The sequence below is a fragment of the Protopterus annectens genome, chromosome 5.part0, assembly GCF_019279795.1.
Source record: "Protopterus annectens isolate FY-2018-M chromosome 5.part0, PAN1.0, whole genome shotgun sequence".
NCBI classification, from domain to species: domain Eukaryota; kingdom Metazoa; phylum Chordata; order Ceratodontiformes; family Protopteridae; genus Protopterus; species Protopterus annectens.
Genome location: NC_056735.1, coordinates 526,666,289 through 526,685,028, shown reverse-complemented (window position 1 = coordinate 526,685,028; position 18,740 = coordinate 526,666,289). Strand labels below are relative to the sequence as shown.

At 43.7% G+C, this 18,740-nt stretch overlaps 1 protein-coding gene across 1 annotated transcript in view; it reads left to right on the top strand.

The window, feature by feature from the left end:
• GBE1 (1,4-alpha-glucan branching enzyme 1) overlaps positions 1 to 18,740 on the top strand; it is a 1,706,938-nt gene that overhangs the window by 1,452,827 nt on the left and 235,371 nt on the right. Inside the window, exon 11 of the mRNA XM_044071842.1 lies at positions 14,294 to 14,424. Within this exon, the coding sequence (XP_043927777.1) occupies positions 14,294 to 14,424 (131 nt within the window). The remainder of the gene's footprint in view (positions 1 to 14,293; positions 14,425 to 18,740) is intronic.

Genomic DNA, 18,740 nt, shown 5'->3' with positions numbered 1-18,740 from the left:
AGAGGCAGACGAAGGGGGGGGGGTTATTCAGGGAGACGCTGCCCTACAGGCAGAGGAGGCTCCCCGCAACTCGGGAGACTGCAATTCCTTTCGTGGTTCTCCCTACCGTCGCTCCTGATGGGAGGCCCGAATGTGTCTCTGGAGCCAGTCAGGGGTCGAATCTCATTATACCCGGAGGCCTGGCAAGACATCACCCAGGACCAATGGGTTTTATGAATAATTTCCGGAGGTTATGTCATTCCCCTTTCGTCAGACCCCCCCTCCAGTCAGAAAAATCCTGGATGTTCCACCCAGTCAAAGGGATTATGCAGCTTCAGAAGTTTCAAAGCTGCTAGAAAAAGGAGCCATCCAACATGTCCCCTCAGACCAGATCGGATTAGGGACTTGCTCAAGATTCTTTTTGGTACCGAAAAGAACAGGGGACCTGAGACCCATTTTAGATCTCAGCTGATTGAACAACCATGTACAAAAGTCCAAGTTCGAATGGTCACATTGCATTCTGTTCTCCCATTGTTGGGAAAAGAAGTATGGATGTGCTCCACCGACCTCAAGGATGCTTACTACCACATCAAAATGGACAGGGCATCCAGGAGTCACCTATGTTTCCGGCTGGGAGCCAGTCATTTTCAGTTTTGAGCCCTGCTCTTTGGTCTCACCACAGCCCCCAGGGTGTTCACCAAATGCATGGCAGTGGTGACTGCTCACTTGAGATGTCAAGATTTCCAAGTCTTTCCATATCTGGACGACTGGCTCCTCACTGCCACCACCAGGCATCTACTAATTCAGACCAGGGACGCCACTATAAATCTGTGTCGGCAGTTGGGCATAACATTGAACTGGGAAAAATCTGCCTTGCTGCCCTCACAGCATGTCACTTTTATAGGTGCAGAACTAGACACCGTCCTTATGCGGGCGTTTCTACCACAGGAAAGAATCAGAGCCCTACAACAAGTTCACACCCTGCTCCCTCTCAGAAGAGCGAAGGCAAGATGGGTTTTCCAACTGTTGGGGATTATGGCCGCAATGATTGTTAGTTCCTCTAGCAAGGTTACATATGAGACTCCTTCAGTGGCTTCTCTTGCCCAGTGGTCTCTTCAACGTCTTCCTCTTTCTCACCCTGTTCTACTTAGACAGGCTGAAACAGGATCTCAGTTGTGGCTTCGCACCGACAATCTGGACACAGGAAAGCCCTTCGTTCCGGCGTCCCTGATTGCCACGGTGACCACGGTTACCTCCCAGATGGGGGGGGGGCATTATCTAGGCAGGACAGTCCAAGGCATGTGGCAAGAGCATGAGATGCATCTACATATCAATGTCCTGGAGATAAGAGCTGTGCTACTTGCGTTGCAGGCACTTCAGAGCTTTCTTCCTCTCGGGACTATTGCAATCCACTCGGACAGTATGTCAGTGGTGTGGTATCTGAACAAGCAGGGAGGAACCAAGTCATATCCCCTGTGCAGAGAGGCCATGCGAGTGTGGCAGTGGGCAGTGTCTTCCCAATGTTTTCTGGTGGCAATGCACATTCCGGGGAAGTCCAACGTGATCGCAGACAGGCTAAGCAGAGCTATTCTGATGCCTTAAGAGTTCTCCGTGAACTGTCAAGTTGCGCAACGGATCTTCCACAGGTGGGGTCAGCCTTGTTGTGACCTTTTGGCCAGCCCCCTCAATTCCAAATGCAGCAGTTACTTCACGTTGTTCCTCCCTCACAGGGAGTCACCCAGGGACGCTCTAGTCCACAATTGGCCCTCCGGTCTACTATGTCTTCCCTCCGGTCCCCTTGCTGTCAAAGATTATTCCGAAAGCGCAATCCTTGGGAAGCAGAATGATTCTAATTGCCCCACACTGGCCTCGTCAGATTTGGTTTCCCTTTCTCCATCCCTACCTTGTGGATGCTGCTTGGATTCTGGACCCACAACCAGACTTACTGACACACACGTCAGGGCAGCTCCATCCCTCTCTGCGGACCCTCTGGTTGACAGTCTGGCTACTCCACTTCCATCATTAGTTAGGCTTCATCATTTCTTGCCGGAGGTAGTTCATATTTTATCTTCCTCTCATAAGCCCTCAAGCAGGAGGATTTATTCCAGCAAATGGAAGAGTTTTTCAATTTGGGCTCATACCCAAAGGATTGACCCTTACATGGCTCCAATTTCATCTGTTTTGGAGTTCTTGTCTATGCTTTTTCACCAAGGCTCAGCGGCTACCACCATTAAAGCCCAGTTACCGGCGCTCTCTACCTTTCATGTCGCAAATGAGCCTAGTCTGATGGCTCATAGACTCTGTAAGGCCTTCCTGAAGGGCACTCTGTTACTTCGTCCTCCGGTATCGGAACCTGTCATGCCTTGGGATTTAAACTTTGTTCTACAGGCTCTTACTTCATCCCCCTTTGAACCTGCAGCTACTTGTGATTTAAAATTCTTGACCTGGAAGACTGTCTTTTTAGTAGCCATCACGTCAGCCAGACGCATTTCAGAGATTCAAGCTCTGTCAATCAAACGTCCATACTTGTGTTTTCATAAAGACAGGGTTTCTCTTAGACCAAACTCCTCCTTTCTTCCCAAAGTGGCATCCATCAGTAACCTTAATCAATCCATTGAATTGCCAGTGTTTTTTCCCCGAGTTCTCAAACAAGGCAGAATTCAAATTCCATCAATTGGATGTACACAGACAACTACATTTTTATCTGCACAGAACGAAAAACCTCAGAAAATCTGATCAATTGCTTGTTTCCTTTTCAGAAAACAGAATGGGGTCTCCTGTTTCCAAAGTCACACTGTCCGGGTGGATCACCAGCTGTATTTCCTTTTATTCCTCAGGGGGTAAGGATTTACTGTTTCCGGTTAAGGCTCACTCTACTCGGTCTGTATCTACATCTACAGCCTATCAGGCCAGATTCTCTATGGATGATATTTGTGTTGCGGCTACTTGGGCATCTCCTCACACCTTTGTTACTCATTACAAATTGGATGTGGTATCTATGGGCAGGTCTTCCTTTGGTTCCACAGTGCTCAGGAGTATTTTCCACTGAGCCTCCCAGGATTCAGGTGCTAGGGGCGCTGTCCCACGGGTAAGAATGTAGGCGAGATTGGACTACATAACATCAAGAAGTTATGTACTCACCATAACGTTCGATGTATATAGTCCATCTCGTGTCACATTCTTTCTTATGCCCCCCTCCTTCCCCCTTCCTGGAGGGATCTGTAGGTTAGGTCTGGTTTCAGAGCTCCCTTCATTCTTGGTTTGTTCTTCCTTTCCTTGGGTGTTATGCATGAAGAATGAGTGCTGGTGTTCGCAGCAAACTAGATCTGGGGATATAGAGCAGTGCAGCATGGGATACCATCTTAGCCCAGTCAATAGAAAGACTTTGAGCTAGAAAAGTTTTGGCCGAGTCGGAGCCGACATTCGGCTCCGAACCCATGGGTAAGAATGTGAGGCAAGATGGACTACATACATTGAATGTTATGGCGAGTACATAACTTCTTGTTTCCCATCCACTCATCAAAATTTTTCTTGAGTGCTAATGAGGAGCTCTGTTTGATATAGATGGGTAGCTTGTTCCAAAGTATGGGAAGTCTCTGGGACAGGAATCTATCCCTCCAGCATGTTCTATTTATTGTGGTGACCAGGTTTAAGTCCTTAGAGCGTGAAGCTCGGAGGGACTGAGATTTCTTTAGGTGGAACATGTCCAGCAGCTCTGGGTTGGACATAGCTTTGTATGTTAGGCAGAGATCACCTCGGAGTAGGGGATATGCGACTGAGTAATGATGGAGTTTTTTTAAACTGTCACCATAGGGCAACTGTTTGAGGCCAGTAATCCTCTTTGTGAGGTATTTCTGCGTCCTTTCAAGTTGTTGCAGATGTCTTGTGAGGTATATACAAAAAGGGGCTTTGTACTCTATAATGGGTCTAATGAGTGACGAGTCGAGGAGAACAGTGACCTCTTTTTTTTCCTGGATGAGAATCCTTTTGTAATGAGGTGTGCCATGCAGAAGGATTTCCTGACCACTGTGGCGATGTGATCATCAAAGTAGAGACTACTGTCTACCTGGGTCCCAAGGTGTCTTGTCACACTTTCGGTGTTAAGTAGACTGCCGCCTATGTGGTAGTTCATGGGCACAGTTTTTACCAAAGGGGTGACTATGCATTTTTTGGCATTGAGCTTGAGGCCATGGCTCTGACATCAGGCATCTGTCTGTGAGGCCCTTTTGTAGGATGTCCACGTCGTTTGAGGATTCGATTATGGCTCATAGTTTGCAGTCATCTGTGAACTTCGTTAACCAGAGATGTTCTGTGTTCCCCTGTACTTCAGAGAAGTAGATACCAAACAGGAGAGGACCCAGGACTGAACCCTGTGGTACTCCACTTGTCACTAGTTTGAAGTCAGATTTGGAGTCTGCAGCTTTCACGGTGTGGGTTCGGTCAGTGAGACAGTTGGCAACCCATCTTGTGATGTAAGAATTTATACCCAGTATAGTGAGTTTATATATAATTCCAGAGTAGAGGATGGTGTCAAAAGCCCTGGCGAGGTCAAGATAGGCTGTGTGAACCTCCTTACCCACTTGTACGACTTTGGTGATTGCAATCAGGTTTAGGAGACATGATCTGCCTTTTACAAACCCAAACTAGGTGGGGTCCAGAGTTTGGAGGTTACCAATGTCTTTGTTTATAAGTTCCATGATGATTCGTTCCATGGCCTTGCAGACCAGGCTCGTCAGACTTGTAGGGCGATAGTTTCTGGGGTCTGTGGTGGTTCCCCCTTTGTGGAGTGGTATAACCATTGCTGTGCGCCATTCAGTGGGCACAAAGCCTGAGGTGAGGCTATGATTGAACATGGTACTTGTGTGGGGAGCCAGTTCATTCTGGAGTTTGTGTAAAATGCAGCCTGAGATGCTGTCCGGGTCCCATGGATGTTATGTTCTTGGCGTTAGTGTGTGGTTTTTACCTGCTTAGTTATGTTTACAGGGACTCTGCATTCTTCCAGGGTGGGGGGGGGGGGGGTAGAGTTAGCACTGACCCTATCTGCCAGGATGTTGGCAATATCAGTTGGTTCTGTAAATTTCGTGCCATTGTGCTGTAACTCAGAGCAGATCTGGGTGTTGTCATTCAGATTCTTGACATTGCTATAAAATGCTTTGTAGTTTACCTTAGAATCAGTGGTGATTTTGTTTTCGTAACTAGCTTTGGAGGATTTTATGAGGGATCTCAGCTTCTTACTGAGGCTGACTAGGGAGCTCCTCCAATCGTGGGATTTTACACTCTTGCAGCAGCTTCTTTCTTCTGCTGTAGAGTTTGTTTATGGCAAGGGACCACCAGATTGGCTTCCTTTTTTATTTTGGAGGGTAGCGTTCTGGTTCTGTTAGGGATAGCTCGATCCATGCACTCGTGTAAGTGCTTAGAGTGCATTTGTGTAGTAATTTGGCAGTTGACTGTATTGTCCACCTGCATGGGTGTCATGAAGTTTGCCACTTCTGTCTTAAGCATGAAGTTGGCTTTGGAGATATTTTTTACGGTGGTTTCCTTAATGGGGGGTGGAGGCGGGGTGTGGATATCTAGGGTGATTAACTTATGGTCGGATCTGACCAATGAGGAGTTGACCTCCGGTGTTGAACACTGGTCGCTCATGTTGGTAATGACTAGGTCTAGGATATTATTGCCCCTGGTGAGGGTGTGGATAAGTTGATCCAGGGCATTGGAATTTATGAATTCCAGAAAACATTGAGCAAAGGAGTTGGTACATGAGTAGTTTTCCCAGTTAATGGTGGGGTAGTTGAAATCACCCATTATTAGGGTGTTTGTTTGGACCGTAATATTTTCCAGTATATCAAGAAAGGAGAAGTGGGAATTCTGGGGCATGGTGGGGGATCTGTAGCAGGCTACAACTTGGATTGCAGTTTTGCCCAGAGTTGCACTTGGATAATCTCTGATGCATTATGCTGCGTAATTAGCCTGGATATGTGGATATCCGTAATGAATATGGACACACCTCCGCCTTTAGTGATGTTCTTCATCTCACATTGCTGCAGTCCTAACACTTGGGTAGTCCGCTGTCCCTCGGTCGGCCCGAATATCAGAGTATAATGCTGACGTCGGTCAAGGCGCATTTGACTGACATCAGAACGTCAGGGTACAAATGCGCATGACCGACGCCATATCCTCAGTCTTTTTTGCCGCATGGTCCGATGCAGAAGCAGTGTTGCAAGTGCCGTTCGGCGTTCTGAAATTTTTCGAATTCGGAGTTTCAGACCGAAGTCAGAGTTGGTTAAGTACCCTGCTGGGGAATATTTTGTTTTTTTCTTGCCTCAGTGGTTTACCGGATGTCAGAAAAAGTGAATAACTGTATTTCTTGTGGGAAACAGATACCGCATAGGGATTACCATAATTTGTGTATACCTTGTTTGGGACCTGAGCACGACGTTGTTGGGTGTCGCTTTTGTGCTAGGTTCAATAAACGCACTATTAAGCGAAGGTTAGATTGTGCCAGGTTAGTCTTTGGGAAGCGGTGCAATTACAAAATGCTGTCGGATGCTCCGACGCCGGCTTCCTCAAAGAAGCGCAAAGACAAGGCAGTCAAACCTAGGTTTGAGGAGTCGTCCGAACCGGACGCCGGTTCTTTAGAGACGTCAGTGGAACCGGTGGTTCCGACGGAGGCCTCTCTGGAGTCCCAGGGAGAAACTTTGATTTTACAGGATGTGGCCTCCCAGGAGGCAGGTCAGGCTGCAGGGGCTTCTCAGATAACTGTACTCCCCTCCCTTCCTAAGGTGTCTAGGCCCTCTCTTTCTGTTTCCAAGGCTTCTCCTAGAGGCAGGTCTAGTTTAGCTTCTGTGGGTGTCACTCCTAGTTCTTCAGGTTCTGTGCCCAAGAAGCACATGCTTAAAATGGCAGAAGATTTAATTACTTTAATTAGAGGCTCTATGCCCCCTCCTGATAAGAGGCCTAGGATGGAACCAGTGTTGGGGATTATGAGCAGGCTTCGGATGTGTCTGAGTCTTGCTGAAGACTTGCAGGAGTATTCTCCTTATTCTGATTCTGATGTGGATGATTCTACTCCTTCTGCTTCTCCTCCTGAGGATTTTTCTTTTCAGAGACTCTTCATTCCATGAGAGAGCATTTTAAATGGGAAGGTCAGGACTTCTCTGATTCCAGGAAAAGGCTTAGGGAATTTTTGTTTTACCCCAGCATAGGCCTTTGGCTATACCTCCTGTTCTGAATGTGGTGGAAGATGTGTTTGCAGAGGCCTCTCTTAATCCTGATTCTTTGCCTCCTGCCTGTTAAACCAGATAGGTATTACAGGGTGCCTGAAGCTCATAAGTATCTTTTAAGAGTCCTAGGGCAGACCCAGAAACTGTTAGCCAGGGGCCTAAGGGTGTTAAGGCTTCTGTTGTCAAGAATCCGGTTCCTGCAGATAAAGAGGCCAGGGCCTTGGATAGATGGGGAAAGAAAGTTTATACTTCTTCCACTCTTGCCATGAGAGCTTTGAATTGCCAGTTTCACATGTTGAAATATCAGAATTATCTCCTTTCACAATTGAAGTCTAAGGTTGATGCTCTGGCGGAAGGTATTGATTGTAAAGAGTTACAAGATTTAGTGCATGTTTCTGAACAGGTGGGTAAGCATTCTTTGCAATGTGGTTTTGATGCTGTACAGGCCTCGTCTAGGGTGGCTGCCACTGGGTCAGTTCTTCGCAGGCATGCCTGGCTGAGGGATCAAAATTTATCTGACCATGTTAAAACAAGGATTTTGGATGCTCCTTTACAATCTGATGTCTTGTTTGGTTCTCCTGTTGAAGCAGTTTTAAAGAAAATGGAAGACAAGGCTAAGTCTATGCAGACTGTTAAAGATTTTTTGCAGGTTCAGCCTCCAAAGTTTAGTAGAAATTGGCCTACTAAGGGGTGGACGTATCCTTCTTATGATTCCCAGTCTAGGGGTAGATCTAGACGTGGCAGGGGCAGAGGTCAGGGCTCTTTCAGGCCTAGAACAGGGAGTTCTCCTGTACAGTCTTCGGGTGAGGGCAGGGGTCAGTCCTTTCGTAAACAGACCCAATGACCTACCTTTTCAGCTGCCAGAACCTTCTCGCCTGGCAGCACCTTTGGGAGGAAGGTTGGCACTTTTCAAAGAAAATTGGAGTATAATTACCCAAGACAGATGGGTATTGGATATCATACACCACGATTACAGGTTTTATTTCCATACCTTGCCTCCTTTCAAAGGCATGCCAGACATTCCTCCTCAACAAAGAATAGAGGCTCACAAGCAAATTTCTCTGTTACTCCAAATAGGGGTCATACAGCCGGTTCCTATGCCAGAAAGGAGCCTAGGATTTTACTCTCGCCTGTTCCTAGTACCAAAAAAGGGGAACACGTGGAGACCAATTTTGGATTTATCTATCCTCAACACTTATCTGGACATTCCCAAGTTCAAAATGTTGACGTTACAACAGCTTTTACCTCTACTGGGCAAGGATCACTGGATGGTAACTTTGGATCTCAAGGAGGCTTACCTCCATGTTCCTATCAGACTAAGTTGCAGGAAGTATCTGCGTTTTCGGACTGGGTCTTCTCACTATCAGTTCTCTGCATTGCCCTTTGGCTTATCTACTGCGCCCAGAGTATTCACGAAAGTTCTGGCTCCAGTGATAGCTTTCTTCAGGCTAAAGGGATACAAATCTATCCTTATTTGGACGATTGCCTGATTCTGGCTCAAGGAAGGGACGAGCTTCTTCATCATTTGGATTATGTGATAGCAGTGCTAAGATGCCTGGGGTATTCTGTGAACGAAATAAAGTCCAGTCTAGTACCCTCTCAAGACATGTGCTTTCTGGGTGTAAGACTGAATACAGCATCCCAGATGGCCTTTTTAACCCCGGACAAACAAAAGAATCTTTCCCTTTACTTCCATCAACTATCTCTTCAGTCCGGGCTGACTGCAAGGACAGTCCTTCAAGCCTTAGGGTTCATGGCATCTTGTATTCTGGTGCTTCCCAATGCCAAACTGCATATGAGGAAGCTGCAATGGTATCTCAAAAATGTATGGACACAGCACTGCCAGGATCTGGACACTGTCATTCAAATAATACCTTGCATTCAAAAGGAATTTTTGTGGTGGGCTCAGGAATGTCACCTAAACAAGGGACTCTCTGTGACCCGGCCAGAGGTGAGTCAGATTTTAACGACAGATGCCTCAGACAAAGCTTGGGGAGCTCATCTAAATGGAAAGTGGATACAAGACAAGTGGCCTGTCAGACTACAGCATCTACATATCAACTTGAAGGAGATGTTAGCAGTCCAGTTTGCATTGATAGCTTTCAAGGATTTACTTCTTCCAGGGCAGGTGTTGATTCTAACAGACAACACAACTGTCATGTGGTACATCAACAAGCAAGGGGGAACACATTCTTATCCTCTATGCAGGCAAGCAATGATTTTGTGGGAAATTGCTCTCAGTTTACAACTAAATCTTCAGGCAAGGTTTCTGCCGGAAGCACAGAACTCCTTAGCAGATGTGTTAAGCAGACAAATCATGGATCCCCACGAGTGGAAACTGGATCTTCATGTATTTCAGAAATTGACAGTGTCATGTGGAACTCCAGACATAGATCTGTTCGCTTCTCCACTAAACCACCAGCTGCCAAAGTTTTGCACGAAGAGGTTTCATCCCACAGCTTGGAAAGTGGATGCTCTTTCTTTCAGTTGGAAAAATCTTCATGTGTATGCCTTTCCACCTCTGCCTCTCCTCCCAAAGGTACTTCTGAAGGTCAGACAGGACAAGCCAAGGATGATTTTGATAGCTCCAGATTGGCCTCGACAGCACTGGTACCCATTACTGAGAAGTCTAGTACGGAAGCCTCCATGGCCTTTGCCTTTGATTCCACACCTGTTGTCCCAGGAGGACAGTCATTTGCTCAATGTCAAACTTCACTCTTCACCTAACAGCCTGGCATATTCTGTTTTGAACCATAGAGGGTCTCATCTTCCACAACAAGTTTTGAATGTGATTTTGGAAGCTAGAAGGCCTAGTACAAGGAAAGTGTACGCAGATAAATGGAAGAGATTTTTGTTTTGGAGTGCAGCAAAGGATTTGGATGTTTCTGAGCCTAATTTAAGTGTGGCTCTTCAATATCTTACTGAGTTATTGGACAAAGGTTTGTCCTTCTCTTCTATTAAGATTCATGCTGCAGCAATTTCAGCTCACTACGACTGTGACCCACCATTGTTTTCTCATCCTTTGTTCAAGCAATTTCTTAGAGGGGCAAAGAATATAAGACCCCCACGAAGAGCTCCTACTCCTGCTTGGGATCTCAATTTTGTGTTGGAGAAACTCACTCTACAACCTTTTGAGCCTGCGGCTACTGCTGAGTTGAAATTTGTCATGGAAGACTGCTTTTTTGTTGGCCATTACCTCTGCAAGAAGGGTTTCTGAATTGCAGGCCCTTATGGCAGTTGAGCCTTTCTTAATTTTCCATAAGGATAGGGTATCTTTACGTACTAATCCTTCATTTATGCCTAAAGTGGTTTCTAGTGTGGCTTTAAACCAAACTATTCATTTGCCTACTTTTTATGCAAATCCCCAAAATAAAGGGGAAAAGATTTTGCACACTTTAGATGTACACAGGCAGTTGCGATATTACTTGGACAGAACTAAAGGGTTCAGGCAATCTCAGCAGTTATTAGTTTCTTTTGCTTTGTGTTCTCAGGGCAAGGCCATGTCAAAACAAACTATTTCTAAGTGGATTGGGTTTTGCATTGCTTTCTGTTATTCCCATCATGGCAAAGAGATTCCAGCTGGGATTAGGCCTCATTCCACTAGGGCTACTGCCACTTCAACAGCTTTTTTGAGGGGGGTGGCAACTAAGGATATTTTGGAGGCAGCTACTTGGTGTTCAGTGCATACTTTCTCTAGGCATTACCACCTTCCACTGTACTCTAAATCCAGGGCTGGTTTTGCCACTGCTGTTTTGCAGGGCATTTTGGCAGCTCCTGCTTCATTATAGTTTAGCCATCCTCCCTTACCTCTGCTTTGGGATTCTACCCAAGTGTTAGGACTGCAGCAATGTGAGATGAAGAACATAGTACAGTTTTGTACCTACCATAAATGTAGATGTTCGAAGATCCACATTGCTGCAGTCCAATTTACCCTCCCTCCTTCCCCTCTGTAGTTTGAGGCGGTTGTGTGGGCTGGGTTATCAATCTGAGGTATATTGTATATGTTGTTAATATTGTACATATTTTTAGTGTTAGGTTGGTTGATTGTTTGGTTGTTGTCTATGGGTTTTGACCTTTCTTTTTAGGGTCTTCTGACATCTGGGGCAAGAAAAGACTGAGGATATGGCGTCGGTCATGCGCATTTGTACCCTGACGTTCTGATGTCAGTCAAATGCGCCTTGACCGACGTCAGCCTTATACTCTGATATTCGGGCCGACCGAGGGACAGCGGACTACCCAAGTGTTAGGACTGCAGCAATGTGGATCTTCGAACATCTACATTTATGGTAGGTACAAAACTGTACTTTTCGGTCCAGGTTAGATGGCTAAAAGGTGTGGTAAGAATTATAGCCTGGTAATGAAGGGGTGCTCTCTGGAGCCTTTGAACCAGGTCTCAGTCGCTGCACAGATATCGATGTTGTCCATTCTAAGGAGTGGCTCGAGCGAGTGCATTTTGAGGTTTAGACTTCTAGCACTGAGTAGCATTACCCTCAGTTTTTGGTTGCCTGTACATGTTATGGTGATAAATTTGCATTTGAACCTTGCCTGAAAAAGGCACTATAGGGGCGGCAAGAGCCTTGGTCAGTATCTGAAATCCCAAGGGCGACAGGTGCAGGCCATCTCTAGCGAAGCATCGTGGTCTGTCGACCATGTCTTCCCAGGCAAACAGAGGCTGAATCCCCTTCGAATGACACTGGAAACTTAGCCAATTTTTGAAGTCAATGATGTTGTCCTTGTACTGTGGTATCATTCTTGGCAATAGCAGGATGGTACGCAGGGCTAGGGTCATACCTGCCTGGACTACAAGATCGGAGAGCTCTTCCATATCTCATGATAGTCCAGGGAGGTACATCTCAGGTCGTTCACACCAACATGGACAATGGCAGTCATATTTGTACTTTGTGTGGAGTGACCTGAGTGTGTGCATTATGTGGCGGATCTTGGCCCCCGACAGGTAGCTGACAGCAACTTTCTCCTTGTTTAGCCTGGTGAGAGGGACATCTGTGTGCCTGACTATAGAGTCACTGATCGCTAGCGTGTTGGGTACTTTATTTTGCCTTATGGGTAGTGGTTGAGTGGCACACTGAGTTTGTGGGCTGTGTGTCCTTTGGTTTGTGTTAGTGGGTGGAGGTTGCTTGCATTTCTGCTTTGGAGGTGTCTGTTGCTTGGGCAAATTATTATTGAGAGCCTCTGTAAATGTTTTTGTGTTTCTGTGTGTGGGTTTTGGTGGTGTAGGATTAGTGGAACTGTGTGTTGAGTGTGGAATGATTACCTTCTCTTGACTGTCTAGTCCAGTCTTGGTTGGAGAGAGCTTTGCTTCCAGTTTGGCTATGTAAGTGCATCTTTCACAGGTTGTAGTGTTGGGTGGTAGGAGGAGAGGGTTGTCTGTGTACATGAGGCAATTGCTACATTAGCCCAAGATGCCCAGATTCATCAGGCAGACAGAAGAAAACACTGGGAGCTGACCCTTGGATATGCCTGAGTAGGTACTAAAAAACTGTTTTCCTCTAGACATACAAAAAACTGTTTTCCTGTAGGCTGAGGAAGGTTGAGTGCAGTAGTAATTTGTAACTTGTTTTAGTGCTACAACGAGTTCTGAACAAGTGCTGAGCTCGAAGGAGCAGGTTTGAGTACTAAAAACTGGCTAGTTCTAAGGGAAAAATTGAAGAGCAGACTTTATGGCCTAGGAATAGTTTAACCCTAGCTAAGCAGCGATGCACAAACATGGGTTTTTAAGTCTGAAAGTTGAAAGGGATAGAAATCAGCCCAAAAGAGCAAATACGCTACAATTTCAGCACTGGTAATCACTTCTCTTGCAACAGATAGGTTGCTCAATACTTACCACTGCCACTGATAAGCAGAAAGACTTCCCTCTGCCACAGCAAGGTCAGGACAACTCAGGAGCGGAAGATAAAGTCCTGAAACCAGCAAATCTGGGATCCGGACTATTCTAGTATAGGAAAAGACAGGAAATGAGCAAAGCAGATATTTTTTTTTGGGGTTTGTTTTTTTGTTTTTTTTTTTTGTTTGTTTTGTTTTGTGGAATTAGAAAAAATGCAATTTTAACAGTAAATATGCACAGAAAAGGCTGTTGCACTTGAATGTGATGCCTACAACAGTAAATGCAGTTTAAATTATTAAGTTTAAGCAGAATTCAAAGTGCACACACAGTACAAATGATTTAACAGTAAAATGCAGCAGAAATAACAGAACCACACTAAAAACGGCTTTTAAAGTGCGGTCAGCAAAAACAGTCAAGAACAAGCCAAAAAGATGCTTAGATCAGCAAAAAGTCTCTCTTACTCATTTCTGGTGCTGTAGTAGTCTGCGGGATGCCCAAACAGGATCCTGTGAGATAAAACTAGCGCAAACCCATGTAGACATGGGTTTTTAAGTCAGAAAGTTGAAAGGAATAGAAATCAGCCCAAAACAGCCAATAAGCTACAATTTCAGAACTGGTAAGTACACCTCTTGCGAAAGGCTGCTTAATGCTTACCACTGATGTGCAGAAAGACTTCCCTCTACCACAGCAAGGTCTGGACTACTCAGAAACGCAATATAAAGTCCTGAAACTGGCAAATCTGGGATCCGGACTATTCCAGTTTAGAAAAAGGCGGGAAATGGGGGGGGGTCTATGGAATTAGAAAAAATGCAATTTAACAGTAAATATACACAGAAAAGGCATCCTGGTTATGATAATAGACCCAGTTATAATCATCTGTATTGGATATATTCTATCATTAGGGTCAGATTTATGTTCATCAGTATATACCCCCCCCCCCCAGTCATGGTGAGAACTTTCATGACTCATGTGCCTCCTAGAGTCTTAACATTTACATTACCAACTGGGTATGCGTTTTCTTTTCAGCTTTATGAATGATTTGAGGTTTGTATGGATTAAATTCAAGCTATATCTGATATAATATAAAACAATAATTGTAAATGCATATAGATCTTAATATTTTGTGATCTGTTATGAAAGGAACTGTGTTACTTGCATGTGGCTATCATTTGTGGTTGCTTTATTAGGAGCTCATCTGTACAGAGTTGTCTTGAAGCAAGTCTTGTTATAATGTCCTACAAATTCTCTTTAGGGTTATGTGAGTGCTAAGCATGAAGAAGACAAGGTCATCACTTTTGAGCGGGGAAGTCTGCTTTTTATCTTCAATTTCCATCCTAACAAGAGCTATACAGATTACAGAGTTGGAGTGGAGAGAGCAGGGAAGTATCCTTTTTTTAATATTGGTACAAATTTGTGTGCTGTTTCTTACTGGGGAAGTTGTATATGTAAGAAGCTTGCATCTCTCATTGCATACAGGCTGTCTCTAATATAACTAAAGAAACAATAATTGTCTTGTTTTTCCCGCTGAAGCTAAAGTTAAATTGGAGTTTTGAACTTTTGTTTTATCTTCTGTACATCAAACAAGTCATCTTGACCTTAATATTCATATTTGTATAAATAAATACTGGTAAAGCGCTCAAGCTTTAAGTATTAATCATTCACCCTCCGGGTATTTCAAACACCAAGTGAAACAGTTAAGGAAGATGTGGGGGCATAATTTTTCATATGATTTTAATAAAAGTCTCTTTAGCCTCATTGCTTTGCATTTTCTGCTTTATATTTACAAATATTTTTGGTTATCATGATTTTCTTTGTAACTGATTGCTTGTAAATATTCATAATTTCTTTTGAACAGCAAACACCAGGTCAGTATGGTTGCACTGTGTTTAACTATTTGCCACTTAAAATATTCTTTGAGATGTGAGTAACTGGCCCTGAAAATGCATCTGAAATTTCCTAGATGTCTGCCTATTGCTTTATCTTAGGCTTATTGTTCATTGATTACCCCCAAAGTATCTCATATCACATCTTAGTATCACTAACGTTGTATTTTACTGATTTACCTGCACCCCTCAACCCCAGCCTCCAAACCTCCACTTCAAAAAAAAAAAAAAAAGTTATTTTGAATAAGGCTAAAACAAAGAAGGGAAAACTTCTGCTGCTGTAAGTTAATAACTGAACTAGAAACATTGTGTGTTTTATGGTTAGCTTTCAATATTTATCTGCTATATTCTGTCGGCTTCTGTAGCCCCAACTTAATTATCATACATCACTGTATCTAGAGTGCTTCACTTTGAAATACGGCTGAGCAAAGTAATCCAAAAATAATGTACATAACTGCAAAAATGTATTCAGTAATTAAAATGTATACCCTGGTACGTATGGTGCCTCATTTTGAAATTAGGTGTATGATTTCTGTTTTGTTGTAGTGGATCCTGGAAGTGATAGTATAATGTGATCAGATAAGGGAGATGACAAACCTAAATGAGCTCTCATTATTTAATGTTACATCACCACATTCAAGAAAATGAAAACAGAATGTTTGTCTGCTCTTTGTAACTTTATATGTTAACTGCTTTGCAGCAGTTAGCCTATTACAATGAGCAGCCTCATCGTTTAAAAGATTTATTTAAGGTAAACATCTTTGTTTACTTAGAATTTCTTGTTGGTGGATAATAGTATAAAGTTATATACATCACTGAAAATCATATTTTCCTTCAACTGTAGCTGGTGGTGCAGTGGTTAGCATTAAAACCTCTTATTGTTTTTCTTGTTTCTCTGCTGTGCTGTTTCTGTACAGTTTGTATTCCATCATATTTCTATGGGTGCTCTGGTTTCCAAATGCATCCCGAAAATAGATTCATGAAAACTGCCTGAAGGAAAAATCTCCAATTGCAAATACTGTGAATACACTTCACTAAAATCCACTTTCAGTAAGCATCAGAATAAGCTGTATTCAGTGATAGAGCTAAGCCGCTGTGCACCTCTCATGTAGGTGGAGATATCAACACCAGCCAACTTATATGTACCAAATTTCCAATAAAATCGTATAGCAAATGTACATAGCCAATGTTTGCTGACAGTCTGTTACAGTGAAATGTATTTGCAGGATTGTCAGTTGGACAAATCAAGGTCGATTACCTGTCTGGTTCCCTGAAACGCATTCCTAAGGGTATTTTGATATTCCATACTGGCCCATAAGGGAATGTGTGTGTGTCCATCCTGTGACAAATGGGCATCATGTCGAGGATTAGTTCTGTGCTTTAAACGCAGTGACAGGCCAGGTCCTCTCCCCCATGATCTTCAATAGAATAAAGCAAGTATCTGGTAACGAGTGAATGTGCAGTTACCCAGTGACTTAGTCGTCATGTCCGAATGGAAGGAAATGGACACTTACAGAATATTACTCCTGTGATTTCTCTCTTCACAAGGGGGACTGTTGGTAACATAACAATTTAGTTGTGTAGATTGCATATATCTTCCAAACATGTACATTAATGTCTGCCTAGATACTGTTGAATATGCTGTCCAGTGTATAATCAGAATTAGACTGCTGTTTGCTAGGGGCCTTTTTTTGTCGTACCTAGTTTTGCCTACTGTCGTATAAAAGTAGTACATCACATCAGTGATGCAGTTATTCTCAGGAATGTTTTTGTCAGCTCTTTTAATGCCATCCACTGCTTTGAAGATGTGTGTGTGTGTGTGTGTGTGTGTGTGTGTGTGTGTGTGTGTGTGTGTGTGTGTGTGTGTGTGTGTGTGTGTGTCAGGAGGAAAAAATACATATTTCACAGATTAAAAATGTAGCTCTCTTGCACTCAGAATCACAAAGACATTGAGAAAATGGTCCATAAATTGTAGCTGTTTCAGCATTAGCAAAAAAAAAAAAGGCTACATCATATTTCATCAGTATTAGCAAACTGTAGCTAGCCTAATGTCGAACTAATGAATTCTAAGCTTGTTAGGGCTGCTTGGAATGGATTCATGTGCTGTTACTAGCAACACTTATAGCAAACTGCATCTTACCAGTGCCTACTCAACAAAACAGACAAAGCTGTTTAAAAGATTTTTTTCTCCTCCCACAGCTGAGCATCAACTGTCAACAGCTACCCTCCTGTTTCACCAGGTTTACTGGACCCATCTCTTAGCCTCTACTGGGCTCAACCACACCCCCACACCCCCATACAAGACCTGCATGGAGATGCGATCGACGATGGTGATGCAGTGTCATACTGCTTGTGGTGGAGTGTGCTGTAATTCTAGTTCCCCCACAGCAGCCGTGCCAACTCTTCAATTGCTGCCCCTTAGAGATGCATGTTTGCTTATGAGCATGCAAAGTCTTCTGACTGAATGTCATGCAAAATGGAGCTGACCCTGCTGATATGATGCATACTGCAGCATAATGAGGCTATCCCTCCTGAGTAAGTGAGCCAAAATTGGCTTCTCACTCCTATTCCTCCCCTTGTGACTCCTCCAGCACCTGTGTCACTAATCGGAGATAGGTAATCTTTGATGCAGTATGAGCTTTATATTTATATGCCACAGGGCTCCTCAAGCTGTTTGAAGGGTTTTGTAAGTTTAAACTGTTATGCAGGCGAAGGGAGGTTAAACTCCCATGTGTACCCTTCCAGTGTAGGGGGAGAGAGTGAATGCACCCTCCCACACACAAACACATCACTGAAGCCTAAATGTATTATGTCTGAGGTTGTACAACCTCACATTAAGGAAATGCATGATTTTCAAAGAAAATCGTGTATTTCCTTACACCAGAGACTGCACAAGCTTGGCAGATAGCAGAGTGTTTGCCTCAACTGGCAACCTAGGCTTTCAGTTTATTGACATACGTGCTGTTTTCTGTGAGATATTAAGATTTCCCCTAGAATGATTATAAAAATGCTTCTGTCTTTGCTTACATTTGTGTAATATTATTTGAATGGAGCATCTTATTTCGGTCCATTGTTAGGGGGGAAACTGTATCCACCCAAAATTCGTTATCTTACTCTTGATAAATTTGTCCCTACTAGCTCCATACCATTATCCATCCTTACATGCCTTATCCACTTCAAAAAGTGAAAACTGTTTAGCAGGAGCTCACAGTGAGTGTACCATTCTTTCTTTGAATACGTTCAAATGGGGTTCAATTTTTTTCTAAGATTTCTTGTTTTAGTGCATTATTACAGTTGGAAGAACAGTGCTTCCATAAGGCAGGATTGAGATCTACCTCTTTTAGGCCCTGTGTACTCATTTTGTGTATTCTTCCTTGTGGAGCAGATTAGGACTACTTTAGTCTTCCCAGGCATACATGTTTGTTTTCTAAAATGTGTTATAGGAGCAAAGATATGGCAAGAGTTAAGGGAGTTTCTTAGAGCTTCTCACAGCAGCCATCTTCATGTGGGGTGAACGGCTTTAAAGCAATCCATGGAGAGGAGGAAAAATAACGAGGAACCCAACTTTTTCCAGAGGAGTTGAGCTTTTATTTGTTGCTTAAAAAAAGGGAAACTACAACATGGGCATGTCTAATAGTGGATTGGGTGACTGCTTTCACTTATTGCAAAGACTAATATCAATTGCTTAGATCATGGCTTTGGGTCAAATGAGGATGATAATAAAGGATCATTTTTGTAATTGTTCCTTTATTTCCCTTTGAAGAACTGTGAAATTTGTGCATTCAGATGTGCAGTGTGTCCCTAATTAACTCGCTT